The sequence below is a fragment of the Oncorhynchus kisutch genome, linkage group LG28 (assembly GCF_002021735.2).
Source record: "Oncorhynchus kisutch isolate 150728-3 linkage group LG28, Okis_V2, whole genome shotgun sequence".
Classification (NCBI taxonomy): domain Eukaryota; kingdom Metazoa; phylum Chordata; class Actinopteri; order Salmoniformes; family Salmonidae; genus Oncorhynchus; species Oncorhynchus kisutch.
The window spans coordinates 14,368,021-14,389,751 of NC_034201.2; the positions used below are offsets into that span (position 1 = coordinate 14,368,021).

At 41.1% G+C, this 21,731-nt stretch overlaps 1 protein-coding gene across 2 annotated transcripts in view; it reads right to left on the minus strand.

The window, feature by feature from the left end:
* Positions 1–334: 334 nt before the first annotated feature.
* The window catches only part of LOC109872680 (transmembrane protein FAM155B-like), a 53,998-nt gene continuing 32,601 nt past the window's right edge, over positions 335–21,731 (minus strand). The window contains exons 1-3 of one of the 2 annotated variants that reach the window (XR_004206055.1): positions 19,287–19,753; positions 10,250–10,421; positions 335–3,498 (exon numbers count right to left, since the gene is read on the minus strand). Coding sequence is in view for 1 of the 2 variants with exons in the window: in XM_031808617.1 (XP_031664477.1) it covers positions 3,188–3,498; positions 10,250–10,421 (483 nt within the window). In the remaining variant the exon portion in view is untranslated. Of the gene's footprint in view, positions 3,499–10,249; positions 10,422–19,286; positions 19,754–21,731 lie in introns of those variants that run through there. The other variant, XM_031808617.1, reaches the window with a different exon arrangement.

Here is a 21,731-nt window from a genome sequence, read left to right on the forward strand (position 1 = left end):
TGCTGCAAAATGTTTTGTTTTTTTGTCTTATTTCTTGTTTGTTTCACAATAAAAAATATTTTGCATCTTCAAAATTGTAGGCAAATCCCCCCCAAAATCAAATTTAATTCAAGGTTAATTCCAACAAAATAGGAAACATGCCCAGGGGGGTGAATACTTTCGTAAGCCACTGTATGTGACCTACCAACTGATATATTTCGAGGCATGGTTACAAGGATAGTGCTAAACCTTAATTTTTAAATGTGTCTAACTGAAAAGACATTCGGGATGTATAAGATTGTAAAATGACAAACAGCTAAATATTTTATTTAACCCCTCACAAAAAGAGAGTCTGTTAATGAACGATTGTATTACTTTAATGAGCTTTAACAGTGAGCAGGCACTGCTCCGCCCAAAATACAATAGAAACAGAAAACAGATTACATATACAACTAGAAACACAGATATGGGATAATATTTGTTTTAGAACGGAATTAGTAAGCACAGTTTTAAAACAAATCTCAGGAAAAAAAAAAGTTATTAGAACTAGTGCAAAAAGTTCTAAACATTAAAGCACAGTGTATAAAATGGCATAAGAAGTAGTCCCCTCACAGCATACAGGCTTAGGACACCAGTGTAGATTTATACCCCTTTTCCCTTCTCTGATTGAGGTACCATTCCTTTACATTCTAACGGATAAGCAACAGCAATGACTGACATAGGAGAGAGAAGGGTACAAGTGACCTTTTTGGAAATGGAGAGACCATACAATGTTACACACGTTAGTCATATAAGGCAGGCAAGATTTCCAATCCCAAGTTGCAGTTATCGACATGGTTGTCTCTTTTAGAGTGTTTGGCATCTTAAACCAGTTTATAATCAGCATGCTGACAATGTCCGTTAGATATTAAATGAAACAACACAGGCTGTCAAAAACTAAATATTGCACTTTTAGCAAAAGAAACGAGCAGTTTATCAGACTGACATGAGGTTAGTTCTTACTCATTCATTGTGGGCATTAAAGGCTACAGTGATATAATTAAGCAATAAGGCACGAGGGGGTGTGGTATATAGCCAATATATATTGGCTAAGGGCTATTCTTAGGGCCTGGATATAGCCGTGGTATATTGGCCATGTACCACAAACGCCAGAGTTGCCTTATTGCTATTATAAACTGGTTACCAACGTAATTAGAACAGTACAAATATTTTTGGGGGCATATTGTGGTATACAGTCTGATATACCACGGCTTTCAACCAATCAGCCATCAGGGCTCGAACCACCAAGTTTATAATATATTTTATTTTAGATAAATAAATAATCTGAATCTCATGCATCTCATAGATCTCTGATTTGTTTATATTACTAAAATGCTCAGATATTCAAATCCAAGTTAAATTCATATACATACTGTATACAATACTCTGTAAAAACCTGTGCTATGATATAGTTTTTCAATAGTAAAATAGTTAAGATAGTTTTGTTAGGACATAAACAATATGCCTGTATTCTGGTAGACCAAGGTCACATATAGTATCTGTTTGGGAGGTGAACCCAGGAATACTTTGTAAGATAAAAAATTATTCACAATTCCTGTTTGTGAATCAATTTGTCACATTGGAAGACAGTTATTTTATTTCAGCTTCCCAAATACAAGCCCAAATTTTACCAACTATTTGTAAGAATAATACACAAATTATGCCAGGAAAAGAGAGGTCAGAAGTATTCAATCCAAGAAATCAGAAACATATGAGAACCATTTATATAATCATGCTCTAGCTTGTCTTTACAAATAACAAAACCGCTTCCCAACAGATTGCCTATGAATAAATCAAGGTGGATCTTTTTCTATATCTCTAATATTTAGAAGTATATTTATAAAGTTTGGGTTCTTTCCAAATACTGTAATCACTGTATTTCACCATGAATGTAATGAACACACAAGAAGACATTGAGGGCATACACACATGCCTCAGTTTTTTGATGACACAATGCATTCACATCTTAAACATTTCTTAAACATTCAGCCATGATAACATTCTGCTCCAATTATCACTCTGGGTCTTTGTTATGTGTAATACGTGGTAAATTGTCTGTTTTATGAGTAAGAAATGATTGGTGTAGTTATAATACAGACAGTCTTCCATTGCACAATCATGTGCCTTCTGTAAGCGATTAGAGACCCAGTGGGGGTTTCAACTCGTTTCAATCAGCTTTGCATAAACACATGTTCCTCCACAGCATTAGTAGTGTACTTCTGACATCTATCAAAAACAACATGGTTTACCTTTGATTAGGATCTGTAATCCAATACTTGCATGAACTGATTCTACTTGGTGTATGATAATGAGGGTAGTGGTACTGAGAATAAGAATAATATTTACTCTGAGCCAAACAAAGTATTTGTTGTGCGTATTCTGTTAGCTTGGAAGATGTAATGGTCATCTGATTTGTGTTGGGTCATATACATTATATTGCTGACTTCTTCACTGTATTCACACACACACACACACACACACACACACACACACACACACACACACACACACACACACACACACACACACACACACACACACACACACACACACACACACACACACACACACACACACACACACACACACACACATCCAGATAAAAAAAAAATAGCATACGAGCCTGCAACTCATACTTTTCCCCACTGTGCAGTTCACAAACTCAACACCCAACGTCATACGTAAATCCCCAAAAACATCACTCAACTCATTAAATTGAGTAGTGATAAAACTTGAAAAAGGCCATTTGTACCCAAAACCTTCTCAGAAACAGCATACAGTACCGCTTTCAGTTATAAAATTGACGCTTCCTCTGGACCCTGGGATGATAGGAGACCCGCCTCTCTTTCCCTATGCCCTTTCATGTCCTCCTTACATGTGAGACATGTCTGGTTCTCAGTTTCGAAACCTCATCCACCTCCATACCTCTCTGTGTCGAGGTAGGGGAGGGCCCGTGCTTCGCCACTCCTCCGGTGTGGTGGAGGGTGAGGAGGTATACCGACCTGTAGCCTGCCCTGGAACGGTGTATAACCTCCTCATTGCTGATGTCCTGTGGAGGGGACTGGATGGAGAGAGAGGGTTATAAATGCCTCACTCCTCAGGTACTGTGAAGGAAGGGGTCTCTGTAGACTGGAGGCAGGGAACAGTAGAAACTCTTGTTCATAATCAGTCACTCCTCTCGGGCAGAGCTCTCCTCTAGGGGCAGGGGTACCATGGCCTCCAGGCCCACAGCGCCACTGCTCTGGACAGTGGAGAAGGAGACGACAGTGTGCAGCAGGATGAGGACCAGAACACACAGTCTTAGTCTGCTGCTGCACAGCCGCGATGCAGCTGACACGGGCGGGGAGCTGCGCCGCTGCCATGACGACGACCCTGGAAGCTGTGTCAGGGCGCACGCCGCCCCCACAGAGGGGTCGCAGCCACTCCATCTGACATCACAACACTCTGGGTCTGCATTGGTTAAATGGTTTTCTAGTAGCCCTGCATCACACACAGAGAAGAAACATAATTCAGATCCAGATTAGTTTTTCAGATGACAACAAACAACAAGATACCAGGCGATTCCAGCCCGGGAAAGCCCGAAAATATTTTTGGTATCTCAGAATGTTCTGGCAATTCTCACAAAGAATCGTCACTGGAAGGAACTGTCAAACGCTCCCTAAAACACTTCTGCGAGCAGGCCTTTCTAATCGACCTGGCCCGGGTATCCTGGAAGGATATTGACCTCATCCCGTCAGTTGAGGATGCCTGGTCATTCTTTAAAAGTAACTTCCTCACCATCTTAGATAAGCATGCTCCGTTCAAAAAATGCAGAACTAAGAACAGATATAGCCCTTGGTTCACTCCAGACCTGACTGCCCTCGACCAGCACGAAAACATCCTGTGGCGGACTGCAATAGCATCGAATAGTCCCCGCGATATGCAACTGTTCAGGGACCAATACACGCAGTCAGTCAGGAAAGCAAAGGCCAGCTTTTTCAAGCAGAAATTTGCATCCTGTAGCTCTAACTCCAAAAAGTTCTGGGACACTGTAAAGTCCATGGAGAACAAGAGCACCTCCTCCCAGCTGCCCACTGCACTGAGGCTAGGTAACACGATCACCACTGATAAATCCATGATAATCGAAAACTTCAACAAGCATTTCTCAACGGCTGGCCATGCCTTCCTCCTGGCTACTCCAACCTCGACCAACAGCTCCGCCCCCCCCGCAGCTACTCGCCCAAGCCTCCCCAGCTTCTCCTTTACCCAAATCCAGATAGCAGATGTTCTGAAAGAGCTGCAAAACCTGGACCCGTACAAATCAGCTGGTCTTGACAATCTGGACCCTCTATTTCTGAAACTATCCGCAGCTATTGTCGCAACCCCTATTACCAGCCTGTTCAACGTCTCTTTCATATCGTCTGAGATCCCCAAGGATTGGAAAGCTGCCGCAGTCATCCCCCTCTTCAAAGGGGGAGACACCCTGGACCCAAACTGTTACAGACCTATATCCATCCTGCCCTGCCTATCGAAGGTCTTCGAAAGCCTAGTGAACAAACAGATCACTGACCATCTCGAATCCCACCGTACCTTCTCCGCTGTGCAATCTGGTTTCCGAGCCGGTCACGGGTGCACCTCAGCCACGCTCCAGGTACTAAACGATATCATAACCTCCATCGATAAAAGACAGTACTGTGCAGCCATCTTCAACGACCTGGCCAAGGCTTTCGACTCTGTCAATCACCATATTCTTATCGGCAGACTCAGTAGCCTCTGTTTTTCTAATGACTGCCTTGCCTGGTTCACCAACTACTTTGCAGACAGAGTTCAGTGTGTCAAATCGGAGGGCATGTTGTCCGGTCCTCTGGCAGTCTCTATGGGGGTGCCACAGGGTTCAATTCTCGGGCCGACTCTTTTCTCTGTATATATCAATGATGTTGCTCTTGCTGCGGGCGATTCTCTGATCCACCTCTACGCAGACGACACCATTCTGTATACTTCTGGTCCTTCCTTGGATACTGTGCTATCTAACCTCCAAACGAGCTTCAATGCCATACAACACTCCTTCCGTGGCCTCCAACTGATCTTAAACGCTAGTAAAACCAAATGCATGCTTTTCAACCGTTCGCTGCCTGCACCCGCACGCCTGACTAGCATCACCACCCTGGATGGTTCCGACCTAAAATATGTGGACATCTATAAGTACCTAGGTGTCTGGCTAGACTGTAAACTCTCCTTCCAGACTCATATCAAACATCTCCAATCAAAAAATCTAATCTAGAGTCGGCTTTCTATTCCACAACAAAGCCTCCTTCACTCACGCCGCCAAACTTACCCTAGTAAAACTGACTATCCTACCGATCCTCGACTTCGGCGATGTCATCTACAAAATAGCTTCCAATAGCAAACTGGATGCAGTTTATCACAGTGCCATCCGTTTTGTTACTAAAGCACCTTATACCACCCACCACTGCGACCTGTATGCTCTAGTCGGCTGGTCCTCGCTACATATTCGTCGCCAGACCCACTGCCTCCAGGTCAGCAACAACTCCATGCTAAGTAAAGTTCCACCTTATCTCAGTTCACTGGTCATGATGGCAACACCCACCCGTAGCACGCGCTCCAGCAGGTGTATCTCACCGATCATCCCTAAAGCCTCATTTGGCCGCCTTTCCTTCCAGTTCTCTGCTGCCTGTGACTGGAATGAATTGCAAAAATCACTGAAGTTGGAGACTTTTATCTCCCTCACCAACTTTAAACATCTGCTATCTGAGCAGCTAACAAATCGCTGCAGCTGTACATAGTCCATCGGTAAATAGCCCACCCATTTTTACTTACCTCATCCCCATACTGTTTTTATTTATTTACTTTTCTGCTCTTTTGCACACCAGTATCTCTACCTGCACATGACCATCTGATCATTTATCACTCCAGTGTTAATCTGCTAAATTGTAATTATTCGCCTACCTCCTCATGCCTTTTGCACACAATGTATATAGACTCTTTTTTTTCTTTTTTCTACTGTGTTATTGACTTGTTTATTGTTTACTCCATGTGTAACTCTGTGTTGTTGTCTGTTCACACTGCTATGCTTTATCTTGGCCAGGTCGCAGTTGTAAATGAGAACTTGTTCTCAACTAGCCTACCTGGTTAAATAAAGGTGAAATAAATAAAAAAAATAAAAAAAATTATAGGCCAATTCTAGACCTATACAGTGCCTTCTGAAAGTATTCATACTCCTTGACTTATTCCACATTTTGTTGTTTTACAGCCTGAATTCAAAACGGATTAAATTAAACTTTTTTTTCCTCCAATCTACAAACAATACAAAGTGAATATTTATTTCTGGAAATTGTTGCACATTTTTTGAAAATTAAATACAGAAATATGCCATTTACATAAGTATTCACACCCCTGAGTCAATACTTTGTAGAAGCAACGGTTACTGCAAGTGAGTCTTTCTGGCTAAAAGCTTTCCACACTTGGTTTGTGCAACATTTGTCCATTATTCAAGCTCTGTCAAATTCGTTGTTGATCATTGCTAGAAAACCCTTTTTATGTCTTGCTATAGATTTTCATGTTGATTTAAGTAAAAACTGTAACATGGCCACTCAGGAACATTCACTGCCTTCTTTGTAAGCAACTTGTGTTTTACATTATTGTCCTGCTGAAAGGTAAATTCATATACCAGTGTCTGGTGGAAAGCAGACTGAACCAGGTTTTCCTCTGGGATTTTGCATGTGCTGAGCTCCATTCCATTTCTTTCCTATCCTGAAAAACTCCCCAGTTCTTAATGATTGCAAGCATACCCATAATATGATGCAGCCACCACTCTGCTGAAAAATATGAGGAGTGGTACTCAGCAATGTGTTGAATTGGATTTGCCCCAAACGTAACACCTTGTATTCAGGACGAAAAGTTAATTTATTTTCCACATATTTTTCAGTTTTACTTTAGTGTCTTATTGCAAACAGAATGCATGTTTTGGAATATTTGTTATTCTGTACGGGTTTTCTTCTTTTCACTCTGTCAATTAGGTTAGTTTTGTGGAGTAACTACAATGTTGTTGATCCATCCTCAGTTTTCTACTATCACTGCCCTTAACTCATTGGTCTTATGGTAAAATCCCTGAGCGGTTTCCTTCCTCTCTGTCAAATGAGTTAGGGAGGACATCTGTATCTTTGTAGGGACTGGGCGTATTAATACACCATCAAAAGTGTAATTACTAACTTCACTATGCTCAAAAAACATCTACCAATAGGTGCCCTTTTTTGCGAGCCATTGGAAAACCTCCCTGGTCTTTGTGGTTGAATCGATATTTGAAATTCACTGCCCGACTAAGGGACCTTACAGATAATTGTATTTGTGGGGTACAGAGAGGGGGGTAGCCATACAAAAAATAATGTTAAACACTATTACTGCACACAGAGTGAGTCCATGCAACTTATTATGTGACTTGTAAAGCAAATGTGGATTTTGGAACTTGCATAGGCTTGCCATAACAAAGGAGTTGAATACTTATCGACTCAAGACATTTCAGCTTTTTAATTAGTAAACATTTTGAAAAACATAATTCCACTTCGACATTATGGGTTATTGTGTGGCAGCCAGTGACAAAAAAATCTTGATTAATACATTTTAAAATTCTGGCTGTATCACAACAAAATGTAGAAAAATGTAAGGTCTGTGAATACTTTCTGAAGGCACTGTACTACGACAGTTTTCTAAAATATGGACTCGGTTTAGATTCTGTAATACAATTTTTCACATTAATTTATGAAACATTAAAAATATTAATATGAATATCTCAAAAAGATTTAGCTTATTTTTTGTATGGAAAACAATATTTTTGAAGACATTACCAATACTTTAACCATATCGACATGTACATACTACCTCAATCAGCCTGACTAACCAGTGTCTGTATATAGCCTCGCTACTGTTGTTTTTCACTGTCTTTTTACGGTTGTTTGATTTCTTTAATTACCTATTGTTCACCTAATACCTTTTTTTTCACTATTGGTTAGAGCCTGCAAGTAAGCATTTCACTGTAAGGTCTGTTGTATTCGGCGCACGTGACAAATACTTTGATTTGATTTTATACACTACCGTTCAAAAGTTTGGGGTCATTTAGAAATGTCCTTGTTTTTGAACAAAAAGCAAATTTTTTATAACATCAAGTTGATCAGAAATATAGTGTAGACATTGTTAATGTTATAAATGACTATTGTAGCAGGAAACGGCTGATTTTTCATGGAATATCTACATTGGCATACGGAGGCCCATTATCAGCAACCATCACTACCTGGATTATGTTGGAGAGGCTTCCATTAAAGAACACCCTCTGTGTACTGTTAGACAGGTAACTCTTTATTTACAATATAGCAGGGGGTGTAAAGCCATAACACATATGTTTGTCCAGCAGCAGACTATGATCGATAACGCAAAAGCTGCACTGAAGTCGAACAAACAGCCCCCACAATATTTTTATTATCAATTTCCCTCAGCCAATCATCAGTCATTTGTGTAAGTGCTGTGCTTGCTGAATGTCCTTCCCTATAAGCGTACTGAAAGTCTGTTGTCAATTTTTTTACAGTAAAATAGCATTGTTCTTGGTCAAACACTATTTTTTCTAAAACTTTACTAAGGGTTGGTAACAGGCTGATTGGTCTGCTATTTGAGCCAGTAAAGTGCGCTTTACTATTCTTAGGTAGCGGAATTACTTTTACTTCCCTCCAGAATTGAGGGTACACACTTTCTAGTAGGCTTAAATTGAAGATATGGCAAATAGGAATGGCAATATCGTCCGCTATTATCCTAAGTCATTTTCCATCCAAGATGTCAGACTCCGGTGGCTTGTCATTGTTGATAGACAGCAATAATGTTTTCCCCTCTTCCATAGTCAACTTTACGGAATTCAAAATTACAATTCTTGTCTTAATTTGGTCAGATATACTTGGATGTGTAGTGTCAGTGTTTGTTGCTGGCATGTCATACCTAAGTTTGCTAATCTTGCCAATGAAAAAATTAAGTAGTTGGCAATATCAGTCGGTTTTGCAATGAATAAGCCATCTGATTCAATGAATGATGGAGCTGAGTTTGCCTTATTTCCGCAAATTTCATTGAAGGTGCTCCAAAGCTTTTTACTATCATTCTTTGTCATTTATCTTTGTTTGATACTCTAGTTTCTTATTCTTTTTTATTCAGTTTAGTCACATGATTTCTCAATTTGCAGCCAGATTTATTAGGCATTCCTTTTGCTTCATCCCTTTTTACAGTCATTTTCTTAATGGGAGCATACTGGGATGAGCAATTTCATAAATGTATCAAGTGCAACGTCTGTTTGCACCACAGGCCAACAGATATTCTTTACATGAACAACATAGGAATCACTACAAAACGTATTGTATGACCTCTTACACACTATATTAGGCCCAGGCTTTGGAACTTTGATTTTCCTAGATATGGCTATTATATTGTGGTCACTGCATCTGGATACCGCTTTCAAGCATGAGTAAAGATGTGATCAGTACATGTTAATGATTTCATTCCTGTACTGTTTGTAACAACCCTGGTAGGTTGACTGATAACCTGAACCAGGTTGCAGGTACTAGTGAATATTTTTCTTGAGTAGTCCCAGAAAGTCCTCGGTAATTTGACTCCCCCCTCATGCGAGAGAAAGGCCTATAGTAGGGTGTGCTTGGGAAAGATGGCGGAAGTGGATGATGAGTTCAAATCAAGCAAAGTTGGTGTAGACGAATGTTCTGAATGGACAACAGTAGATTTGAAAACTGGAACAAAATGTACATTTTCTAAAATTGTAGTGGAGGATATGTGTATGAATCGCTTCGTATTGGGATGCGTTTGTTGAATAAGAATGCATATGTGGGAGACCTGTTTGAGGTGTCGAAAATGGTTAGTATGCGCTGGGAAAAGTGGACTCTGTCAGAGTGACCAGGAGTGGTATTATTTTGATTCATTGCATTTCTGAAGAACAGAGGAAGATTGCAGTGAGCCTCAAAAGGATCCGGAAAACAGATTTTCCATTGCTGAGGTAATGGCAGCTACTGTCAACTACAGGCACAGATAGAACAAGGAGCTAGTTATAAAACAATCTGAGATATCCTAAATATTTTCAGGCCTTCCTGGTGTGGAATCGACCCACAGTTTCTGTGCAAATACATGAGCTTGAGAGAAAAATGGTAACAACAATAATGACTAAATGTCACTCAAGGCACCGATCATACTGTACCTGTACAGATGAAACTGGATAGTCCTCCGTAGACCAAGTCGTCATTGTCTGGTAACACAAAGGGGCACATGGTCTGGACCTCCAGACAATATTGCTTGCAGGGAATCCTGTGTTGACACTGGCTCTGGGTGGCGTTGAAGTATTCTGAGCATAACCAGGCTTTGTAGACTGACTGCAAGAGAAGAGCACAGCGCCTGGCAGCTTTCACACACAGCAGGTTTTTGTCATTGCAGTGTAATTGAGGCTAATTGATGGACATTAAAACCATTTCTACAGTATTAGGGCAGCAGTTACTACAAACATCTATTTTCTGCTGAGGTGGCAATGGGTAGCTATAGTGAATCCTCTATAAGGGGACAGATGACACAAATTGGGCTGACTACAGTGATAGAAAACTTTGCCAAAACAAAGGCAACCCAGTATACACTTTGTCAAGGCCATCTCCAGGCCATCAGACTGTTGAACAGCTATCCCTACAGTAGTTGGCTACCTGGCCAGGACTCTGCCCTGCACCTTGATACTAATGCCCAATGTATATAGAGTCATTGAATGCTGGTCACTTCATATTCTGTTTATATACTGTTGCTTAATCACCGTATGTGCGTATGTATATACTTTATTCTCGAGATAGCTCATCCTAATATACCTACTGTGGCTTGCGAAAGTATTCACCCCCCAGGGCATTTTTCTTATTTTGTTGCCTTAAAACCTGGAATTAACATGTATTTTTGGGGGGGTTGTATCATTTGATTTACACAACATGCCTACCACTTCAAAGAAGCAAAATATTTTTTATTGTGAAACAAACAAGAAATAAGACAAAAAAACTGAAAACTTGAGTGTGCATAACTGTTCACCCCCTCAAAGTCAACACTCTGTAGAGACACCTTTTGCAGAAATGACAGCTGCAAGTCTCTTGGGGTATGTCTCTATAAGATTGACACATCTAGCTATTGGGATGTTTGCCCATTCTTCAAGGCAAACTGCTCCAGCTCCTTCAAGTTGGATGGGTTCCGATTGTGTACAGCAATCTTTAAGTCATAACACAGATTCTCAATTGGATTGAAGTCTGGGCATTGACTAGGCCATTCCAAGACATTTAAATGTTTCCCCTTAAACCACTCAAGTGTTGCTTTAGCAGTATGCTTAGGGTCATTGTCCTGCTGGAAGGTGAACCTCCATCCCAGTCTCAAATCTCTGGAATACTGAAACAGGTTTCCTTCAAGAATTTCCCTGTATTTAGCACCATCCATCATTCCTTCTATTCTAACCAGTTTCCCAGTCCCTGCCGATGAAAACGTCCCCATAGCATGATGTTGCCACCACCGCTTCACTATGGGGACGTTGTTCTCGGGGTGATGAGAGGTGTTGGGTTTGCGCAAGACATAGTGTTTTCCTTGATGGCCAAAAATCCAAATTTTAGTCTAATCGAATCAGAGTGCCTTCTTCCATATGTTTGGGGAGTCTCCCACATGCCTTTTGGCGAACACCAAACGTGTTTGCTTATTTTGTTTTTTAAGCAATGGCTTTTGTCAGGCCACTCTTCTGTAAAGTCCAGCTCTGTGGAGTGTATAGCATAAAGTGGTCCTATGGACAGATACGCCAGATATGTGGAGCTTTGCAGCTCCTTCAGGGTTATCTTTGGTCTCTTTGTTGCCTCTCTGATTAATACCCTCATTGCCTGATCTGTGAGTTTTGGTGGCCGGCGCTCTCTTGGCAGGTTTGTTGTGGTGCCATATTCTTTCCATTTTTTAATAATGGATTTAATGGTGCTCCATGGGATGTTCAAAGTTTCTGATATTCTTTATAACCCAACCCAGATCTGTACTTTCCACAACTTTGTCCCTGACCTGTTTGGAGAGCTCCTTGGTCTTCATGGTGCCGCTGGCTTGGCGGTGCCCCTTGCTTTGTGGTGTTGCAGACTCTGGGGCCTTTCAGAACAGGTGTATATATACTGAGATCATGTGACAGATCATGTGACACTTAAATAAAGTCCACCTGTGTGCAATCTAACTAATTGTGTGACTTCTGAAGGTAATTGGTTGTACCAGATCTTATTTAGGGGCTTCATAGGAAAGGGGTGAATACATATGCATGCACCACTTTTCCGTTATTTTTTAAATTTCACTTCACCAATTTGGACTATTTTGTGTATGTCCTTTACATGACATCCAAATAAAATCCATTTAAATTACAGGTTGTAATGCAACAAAATTGGAAAAACGCCAAGGGGGATGATTACTTTTGCAAGGCACTGTACTACTGGACATACCATTTTATTTCGTAATGATATACTGTCTATACACACCACATATTTATATTCTGGGTTCTTTCTGACACATGCTAACAAATACAATCTACTCTGGATAGTTACTTGGACATGTTCAGTCATTTCTTGTTTTGATTATTGAGTATTTGTGAGACATTCTACTGCACTGTTGGAGCTAGTAACACAACACATTCTACTGTACTGCTGGAGCTAGAAACACAAGACATTCTACTGTACTGTTGGAGCTAGAAACACAAGACATTCTACTGTACTGTTGGAGCTAGTAACACAAGACATTCAACTGTACTGTTGGAGCTAGTAACAAGACATTCTACTGTACTGTTGGAGCTAGTAACACAAGACATTCAACTATACTGTTGGAGCTAGTAACAAGACATTTTACTGTACTGTTGGAGCTAGGAACAAGACATTCTACTGTACTGTTGGAGCTAGTAACAAGACATTCAACTGTACTGTTGGAGCTAGTAAACAAGACATTCTACTGTACTGTTAGAGCTAGTAACAAGACATTCTACTGTACTGTTGGAGCTAGTAACACAAGACATTCTACTGTACTGTTGGAGCTAGTAACACAAGACATTCTACTGTACTGTTGGAGCTAGTAACACAAGACATTCTACTGCGCTGTTGGAGCTAGTAACAACACAATCTACTGTACTGTTGGAGCTAGTAACACAAGACAGTCTACTGCGCTGTTGGAGCTAGTAACAAGACATTCTACTGTACTGTTGGCGCTAGTAACAAACCATTCTACTGTACTGTTAGAGCTAGTAACAAGACATTCTACTGTACTGTTGGCGCTAGTAACAAAAGACATTCAACTGTACTGTTGGCGCTAGTAACAAACCATTCTACTGTACTGTTGGCGCTGGTAACAAAAGACATTCAACTGTACTGTTGGCGCTAGTAACAAACCATTCTACTGTACTGTTGGAGCTAGTAACACAAGACATTCAACTGCGCTGTTGGAGCTAGTAACAAAATACATTCTACTGTACTGTTGGAGCTAGTAACACAATACCTTCTACTGCACTGTTGGAGCTAGTAACACAAGACACTCTAGTGCACTGTTGGAGCTAGTAACACAAGACATTCAACTGTACTGTTGGAGCTAGTAACAAGACATTTTACTGTACTGTTGGAGCTAGTAACAAGACATTCTACTGTACTGTTGGAGCTAGTAACAAGACATTCAACTGTACTGTTGGAGCTAGTAAACAAGACATTCTACTGTACTGTTAGAGCTAGTAACAAGACATTCTACTGTACTGTTGGAGCTAGTAACACAAGACATTCTACTGTACTGTTGGAGCTAGTAACACAAGACATTCTACTGTACTGTTGGAGCTAGTAACACAAGACATTCTACTGCGCTGTTGGAGCTAGTAACAACACAATCTACTGTACTGTTGGAGCTAGTAACAGAAGACAGTCTACTGCGCTGTTGGAGCTAGTAACAAGACATTCTACTGTACTGTTGGCGCTAGTAACAAACCATTCTACTGTACTGTTAGAGCTAGTAACAAGACATTCTACTGTATTGTTGGCGCTAGTAACAAAAGACATTCAACTGTACTGTTGGCGCTAGTAACAAACCATTCTACTGTACTGTTGGCGCTGGTAACAAAAGACATTCAACTGTACTGTTGGCGCTAGTAACAAACCATTCTACTGTACTGTTGGAGCTAGTAACACAAGACATTCAACTGCGCTGTTGGAGCTAGTAACAAAATACATTCTACTGCACTGTTGGAGCTAGTAACACAAGACACTCTAGTGCACTGTTGGAGCTAGTAACACAAGACATTCAACTGTACTGTTGGAGCTAGTAACACAATACCTTCTACTGCACTGTTGGAGCTAGTAACACAAGACATTCTACTGTACTGTTGGAGCTAGTAACACAAGACATTCTACTGTACTGTTGGAGCTAGTAACACAATACCTTCTACTGCACTGTTGGAGCTAGTAACACAAGACACTCTAGTGCACTGTTGGAGCTAGTAACACAAGACATTCAACTGTACTGTTGGAGCTAGTAACACAATACCTTCTACTGCACTGTTGGAGCTAGTAACACAAGACATTCTACTGTACTGTTGGAGCTAGTAACACAAGACATTCTACTGTACTGTTGGAGCTAGTAACACAATACCTTCTACTGCACTGTTGGAGCTAGTAACACAAGACACTCTAGTGCACTGTTGGAGCTAGTAACACAAGACACTCTAGTGCACTGTTGGAGCTAGTAACACAAGCATTTCACTGCAGCTGCTATAACACCTGCAAATTTGTACGCGACCAATAAACTTGATTTTATTCAGGGCTGTAGCCATGGAACCCTATAGTGAAATTTACTGAGTCAGCCACTGTGGTAATGCACACTGTAAATCACTGTAAGACAAGCACTGTATGGGGCCAGTGAACTACATTGAGTACAGTACAATGTAGCTCAAGGAAAGCCAGGGTACATCTTCATCCTACTCAGGAAGCTCTCCACCAGGCCCTGTGTTTGATTAAGTAAGAGAGATAAATATAGATGATAATATGAGCAAGGCAGCAGCAGCAGCCCTCCACAGACAGAGGCACAGGAAACAGGGCAGCAGTGATGTAGACAGAGGACCACAGCAGTTTCTTCACCTCGCTCTGCTGTGGAGCCAAGGGCTACCGCTGTCATGCCAGCAGGATGAGCCAGAGCCTTTCACAGCCATTCTATTTATCATATGGTCAGCCTCCCATCACTACACCCAATACTACAACCTGTCTTTGCTTTATTCACAACAGGATAAGGGTCGGTCCCTGGATGAGAGACTAGATGCTGCTGGAAGTGGTGTTGGACGGCTAGTAGGAAGCACTCTTTCCGCTGCTCTAAAAAAATATCCCAACGCCCCAGGGCAGTGATTGGAGATATTGCCCTGTGTAGCGTGCCGTCTTTTGGATGGGCCGTTAAAACGGGTGTCCTGACTCTCTGTTGTCACTAAAGATCCCATGGCACTTATCGTATGAGTAAGCGTGTTAATCCCAATGTCCTGGGTACATTTCTGTCCCTCGTACCATCATGGTCACCTAACCATCAACAGTTTCCAATTGGCTCATTCATCCCCCTCCTCTCTCCTGTAATGATTCCCCAGGTCGTTGCTGTGAATGGGAATGTGTTCTCAGTCAACTTATATGGTCAAATAAAATTATACAATTCTGAAGACGAGTCAGCCCCACCAAGAGTAAACATTGTGAAGGATGAGGATGTCTGCTGCGACACAAATCTAAGTACAGATACTCAATTATTTTATTGCACAATTACAACACAATACATCAAACACTACAGTATATTACAACTTTGTCCAATGTTCTGTGTCTCCCTCTACATGCTTTCTTGGTTCATCTTTCAATTACAAACCCCACTCACTCCTGAGAGAGACAGAGACGAGAGAGGAATTCCCTGACTACATTTCCATACACATTAACCTGCAGTATGTTGCTGACAGATGGTACACTGGAATTGTGTTTCCAGAATGACAAAGACCATCAAGGAACTCATCAACATCCACATGAACAAGGGGGGCTCAGAGAACTGAACCCATCTGATTGAATAAGTTAACACCACAGAAGGTGACTCTGTAACATAAGACGTTATCAAACATCGTGTTTTACAAGACACTTGTGCAGAGTAAGAAAAAAAAGAGCTAGAGGCTGTTTTGTATGTACAACCTATTGCAACACAATACTAATCCTGCAATACAAAATGAAATAGTTGCGAGAGATGAGGCGATTAGACCTGCATCCCGGAGTCGCCTCTCCACTGTTGACGTTGAGACGGGTGTTTTGCGGGTACTATTTCATTAAGCTGCCAATTGAGGACTTGTGAGGTGTTGGTTTCTCAAACTAGACACAAATGTACTTGTCCTCTTGCTCAGTTGTGTACCAGAGGGGTGCAACTCAACTTTAGGAAGGTGTTCTTAACGTTTTGTACACTCGGTGTATAATAAGCCTAGTGCATGGTAGCTGGCAGAGAAAGGAACCAGTGATGGTAGGGATACATTGATTTTAGGTTTCATCAATGAACCTCCAGCGAACACTGATTCATTCAATCTTAATCTGGGATTAAATTCAAAGCTACTTCATCCTCCTCTTGCGATGCCATTGCATCAGTGTAGTGTCTGCAATCTGTACTAAGACTCACTTGTACACGGTTGAATTGGGGACAATTCAGTTTCACAGCACACAGCAATCAAAGATGGCGACTGGAGTGCATGTGCGCACATAACACTCGGGGCCAAATGCAAACTCTGCTCTCCCTTGCTCTATAGTAAATGATGAAGATCCCCAATTTAGCTACTGATTTTAAACACGTGTGAGAGTGGCTATGAAATACCAGTTATCGGTGTAAGTTGACTGTAGTTATTTCCTTCATTTATCCAAAATTGGAGTGGAGGATACGTGTGTGAATGATAATGAATCACTTCTTGTTGGGATGCATTTGTTGAGTAAGGATGCATATGTGGGAGACCCGTTTGAGGTGTCAAATGGTGAAGTAAGGTCTAAGGCACTGCAACTCAGTGCAAGACGCGTCACTACAGTCCCTGGTTTGAATCCATGCTGTATCACATCCGGTCGTGATTGGAAGTCCCATAGGGCGGCGCACAATTGGCCCAGTGTCATCCGGGTTTGGCCAGGGTAGGCCATCATTGTAAATAAGAATATGTTCTTAACTGACTTGCCTGGTTAAATACATGTAAAGGTTAAATGTAAAAAAATACAAAATAATTTAAAGTATGCACTGGGAAAAGTCTGTCAGAGTGACCAGGAGAGGTCTTCTTTAGATTCATTGTATTTCTGAAGAACAGAGCAAGATTGCAGTGAGCCTCAAAAGAATCCAGGCAACAGAAGTTTTGTCTTAGTAGAGCACCCGTCAAAGGAGTCATCTCGGGGTGACATCGGATGTTCAGGTTGAATCTCCTATGTGGTGGCTATTCAAATAATTGAGAAAACAAATGATGCTAGTGAAGATATGGTAGTCAATGCACCACAGCCTGTAGTAAATGTTTGCTGCCTGTCAAAAGATACCTTGGTGGATTTTGTGGCGTTCATTGCCACAGTTATAAACCGTACGGCACAAGTCTCAACGAAGGCTAAGAAACTGGAGCTTAGTGTGACTGCGGGAGAAAAGTTTTGGGGATTTAAGGATTTTACATCTAAAGACCTGCAAAGGGTACTGGTGCTAGAAGACTTGCCCTTCCAGGTTTCCCTTGAGCCTGAAGTTGATGGAACAAATTAAGATGTCCCACTCAGGCCGTTTACCATTGAACAAAAAGTGTCACAGTACGCTATGAAAGTCCCGCCTACTTCCTGGTTCAAGTCCCATTCTGCTTTTAGGCTTTAAATTCATGAAAATGTTGTCGTTTAAGAAATATGTCAAATGTTCTTTGTTGATTAATTTAGTTTCGATTGTGTTATTGTCTTTTTCGTAATCGAAAACCTTCATAGAAGGCATTGGGTAAAGATAATTAATCCACAAATAATTTTACATATATCTTAAATGACCCCATTTTCATGAATTTAATGATATAAGCTTGAAGCCCATTCAAAAACTGTAAAGGACTTGAACCAGGCGGGACATTTATAGGGTGTTCCGTTCTGCTCTCCTATAGACACCAATGTGATAGCAGCTACTGTAGGTCTGGTCTGCTTAGTTCATTGACTGTATATGAATCAGAAAAAAATGAGGGAGTGGGATTTTTCCCATTCCACTTCCGTCTCTGCCCTAATTTTGGGCGTGACAATTATTTCATCAAATTTGTGAAAACATGGTCATTTTAGATATTTACAATTATATCAGTGTTTGTGGGTAAAAACTACAAGGCAACTTCCTGGAAAACGACAAGTCACTTTCATACCATATTTCTTATTAGTTTATTGAGATATATAACAGTTTGTTTGAGAAAGGCCTGTGACAATTGTGCTATGTCTGGTTTAGACATTGTATAGCCTCTGTGTTGGGTAAAAGAAGTTACCAGTTATTTGGTCAAGTGCACCCCTGCTCATTGTGGTTTAGCCCGAGAGTGGCACTAGGGGTGTGCTCAGCAGGATACAAGTTATGTTCAGATAGAAATATGCTATGTAGAACAAACATGCCTCTCTGACATGTAGAATAAAGAATCACCTCGACTCTATTCATAGCATTTCTATCTGCAACGTTCCAAAATGTTTCGTACAGAACATGGCCCATGTATTTCTACCTATCTCTGCCAGGGCTGCGTTCAGTACAAAAGAATTATGTGCAACGTTCAATTAAATGGAGACGGTGCTGTTCTGAATAGCCAGTTTAAAAACAGGGAGCGATTGGGTTGTGCATATATGAGGATTTCACATGCACCTCTGCCCTTTAAATACATTACTCATTGCTTTAAGCCACTCCCTGCCATATCCACCAAACAGAGCAAACATACCTCAAAGTCTGTTCAAGAACGATGAAGAATGTTTTTGGGAAATAAACAGTCACTCAACGTACTTAATCGAACTGAACGCACCCAAGTGTTCTGTAAGTGTTCTTTGAGAGAGTGTCCATGTGGTAGGCTGCTGCTTATACAGTTCCCTTAGCCTGATTCTAGGACAGATCTAGTGTCCTACACCTAGGACCACAATGGAAATCATTGTTTTTACACTTTTATGTGTCATCCTCTGGGTTTCTTGTACTTTTAAATACCTTTTTAAAGGTAACGTCAGTGATATGACGTAGATCATACATACCCAGCAGGCGGATGGTGGTCCGGATCAGGATCAGTACCAATAATGGGATCAATACGGACAGCGGGTCCACGAAAAAATAAATAAACTTTTTGCACACACGTAAGACATGACAAAATGTGTAGAATTGCAGGAAATTTGCTTAAATTGCAAAATGTTCTCTCCGCTCCATAGCACAATGTGTACAATTGTAGGAAATGAGCTTAAAATATAGCACAACATTCTCTTTCCGCCAACAAGAGGGGTGTGAACAGGTTGCGAGCAATGTTCCCTCTAAACTGCACGCATGTGCAGGTTTGCAGCTCCCCTCGGACTGGCACACGGAAGAAATATCAGCCCGTGCAGAGAAGCATGAGATTGAACTTCAACTTTCTAGAGTTTTCCCCTTAGTTAACACTATCAACGTTTCCCTTTACTGTAGGAATTGTGCTTGAATCAACGCAATATTAAACTCTTTCAATGTAACATACTGAAACAAAACTAACTATGCAAGACTTAGTATGCAAAACTAACTGTGCAAGCGATTTTCTTGTAGGCAGAGCACATTGGAGTAGGATTCTATTGCATTGACAGGCACGACTCATGCCTGTACTCTGCCAGACGGGTGCGCCATAACCAATCAGAGCTGCAGTAGGCCTATATGCAAAAAGCTATTGCCATATATGGATCTGTGCCATTCACTTTGAGCTGGATTATTTTATAGCATGAGCAGTCGTGAGTAGATGTGCTTGTTATGATATCAAAGCGAGAGCTGCATGTAGCCACCTGTGCACACATTTGTTAATATTCTTTGCTAGTTAGTGAGTTATTAGCCCAGTTATTGCTAACTTCTAGTCAACAACGGGGTAGTGATTGCTTCCTACAAGAGCACAAAATGTGTGCATTTCTCAGGCCTACATTGAACACCACACATTTGCTGCTACTGACAGAACAGCTATTCCCATGTTAAAATGTTATGGAATGGATTTGCTCCATTGTTTTTCATGGTAGGCCACTCTGGTAGGCCTACATTATGATCAAATAGCCACAGCAGCCTACTCGGCCACTGTTAAAACTGTAACTTAAAGCGGGTACAGCCTTAGTGTTCACAGTAAATGCTCATAGTTGCACAAAATTTTCACAATGTTCAAGTTTGCACTCAGCAGACCTGACATTTTGGCAGCGCTGAAAAAAAGTAGAGGAAACATTGGTCGCGAGGTGGGCATTTGTTACTACGCCATAAAGAATGATAGAGTTCGTCCGCCCTTGAGTGCGTCCAGGAATCGTAGTAATGACTGTAGTGGAATTAGTGGAATGGTAACAAATACATCAAACACAAGATTTCCAGATGTTTGATGCCATTCCATTTGCTCAGTTCCAGCCATTATTATGAGATGTTCTCCCCTCAGCAGCCTCCTGTGTAGTCAACTGGGTGGGACTTCCAACTTCATTGGCTGATCTCTCATGTCATGTCCAACCAGGTCATCTGGAGGGATTAGCTAATCGTGAAGAAGAAAATGGACTACTGCCCATGCTGTCAAAAGCGCTATAATGGCACAGATACAAAGATGAGTCCTCTATCTAACTCTATGTACTACACTGATAAATGACAGTATCCCTCCGGACATTTGTCACCTAGGAAATGTGTGTGGTAGTTGAGTACCCCTGACGTGAATGCAAAAGTAAACAGCATAGAGGGTCAATTTCAGCAACAACTAAGAGTGTTGGAGCTCGTGGCTAAACTCTCCACTGTTCTGGTTCCGTGGCTACCACATTGCAAGAGTGTGAAGCGAACCCATGCACATGCGCAGATACTATATGTGATTGTATGAGAGCGAAGTCTTGCATCTTACTCATCACAATATCTGCGGTGCTGCTCATGCAACGTCATTTCGCTGACTTTAAACTGTACAAATTGTTTTACCCAGAATAAAATTAATCAATCAGTATTGATTATTTTAGATTCGATTTTGATATCGGAACCTGTCAAATGTGGCTCCTAGTTTGTTTTTATAAGTACTTTAGCTTATTTCTTAAGTTCTTTCTTTGTATTGTTTTTGTGTGTATTGTTTTGTACTGTTAGGTATTACTGCACTGTTGGAGCTAGAAACACAAGCATTTCACTCCACCTGTGATAACACCTGCTAAATATGTGTATGAGCCCAAAACAATTTGATTTGATTTATCTTGCCAACATTATATTTATTCTAACCACCTCTACCATCAATTTGACTTGAAATGACATATTTTTCCTCTTCTCATCCTTAGCCTCTTACCTGCCTGTCTCCCCGACCGCAAGACACGTTTATCTTTTCAACATGGATAAACGTCTGGAGCATTTTAGAACTTGGAGATGTTGGATGATGCATCTGGAAAACTTCAATCTAGCAAGGGTAAGTTGACTTCACAATGATGAACTGAGACATACAGTGAACTTTAAAGGCCACCTATGTCCACCACGGAGATCAC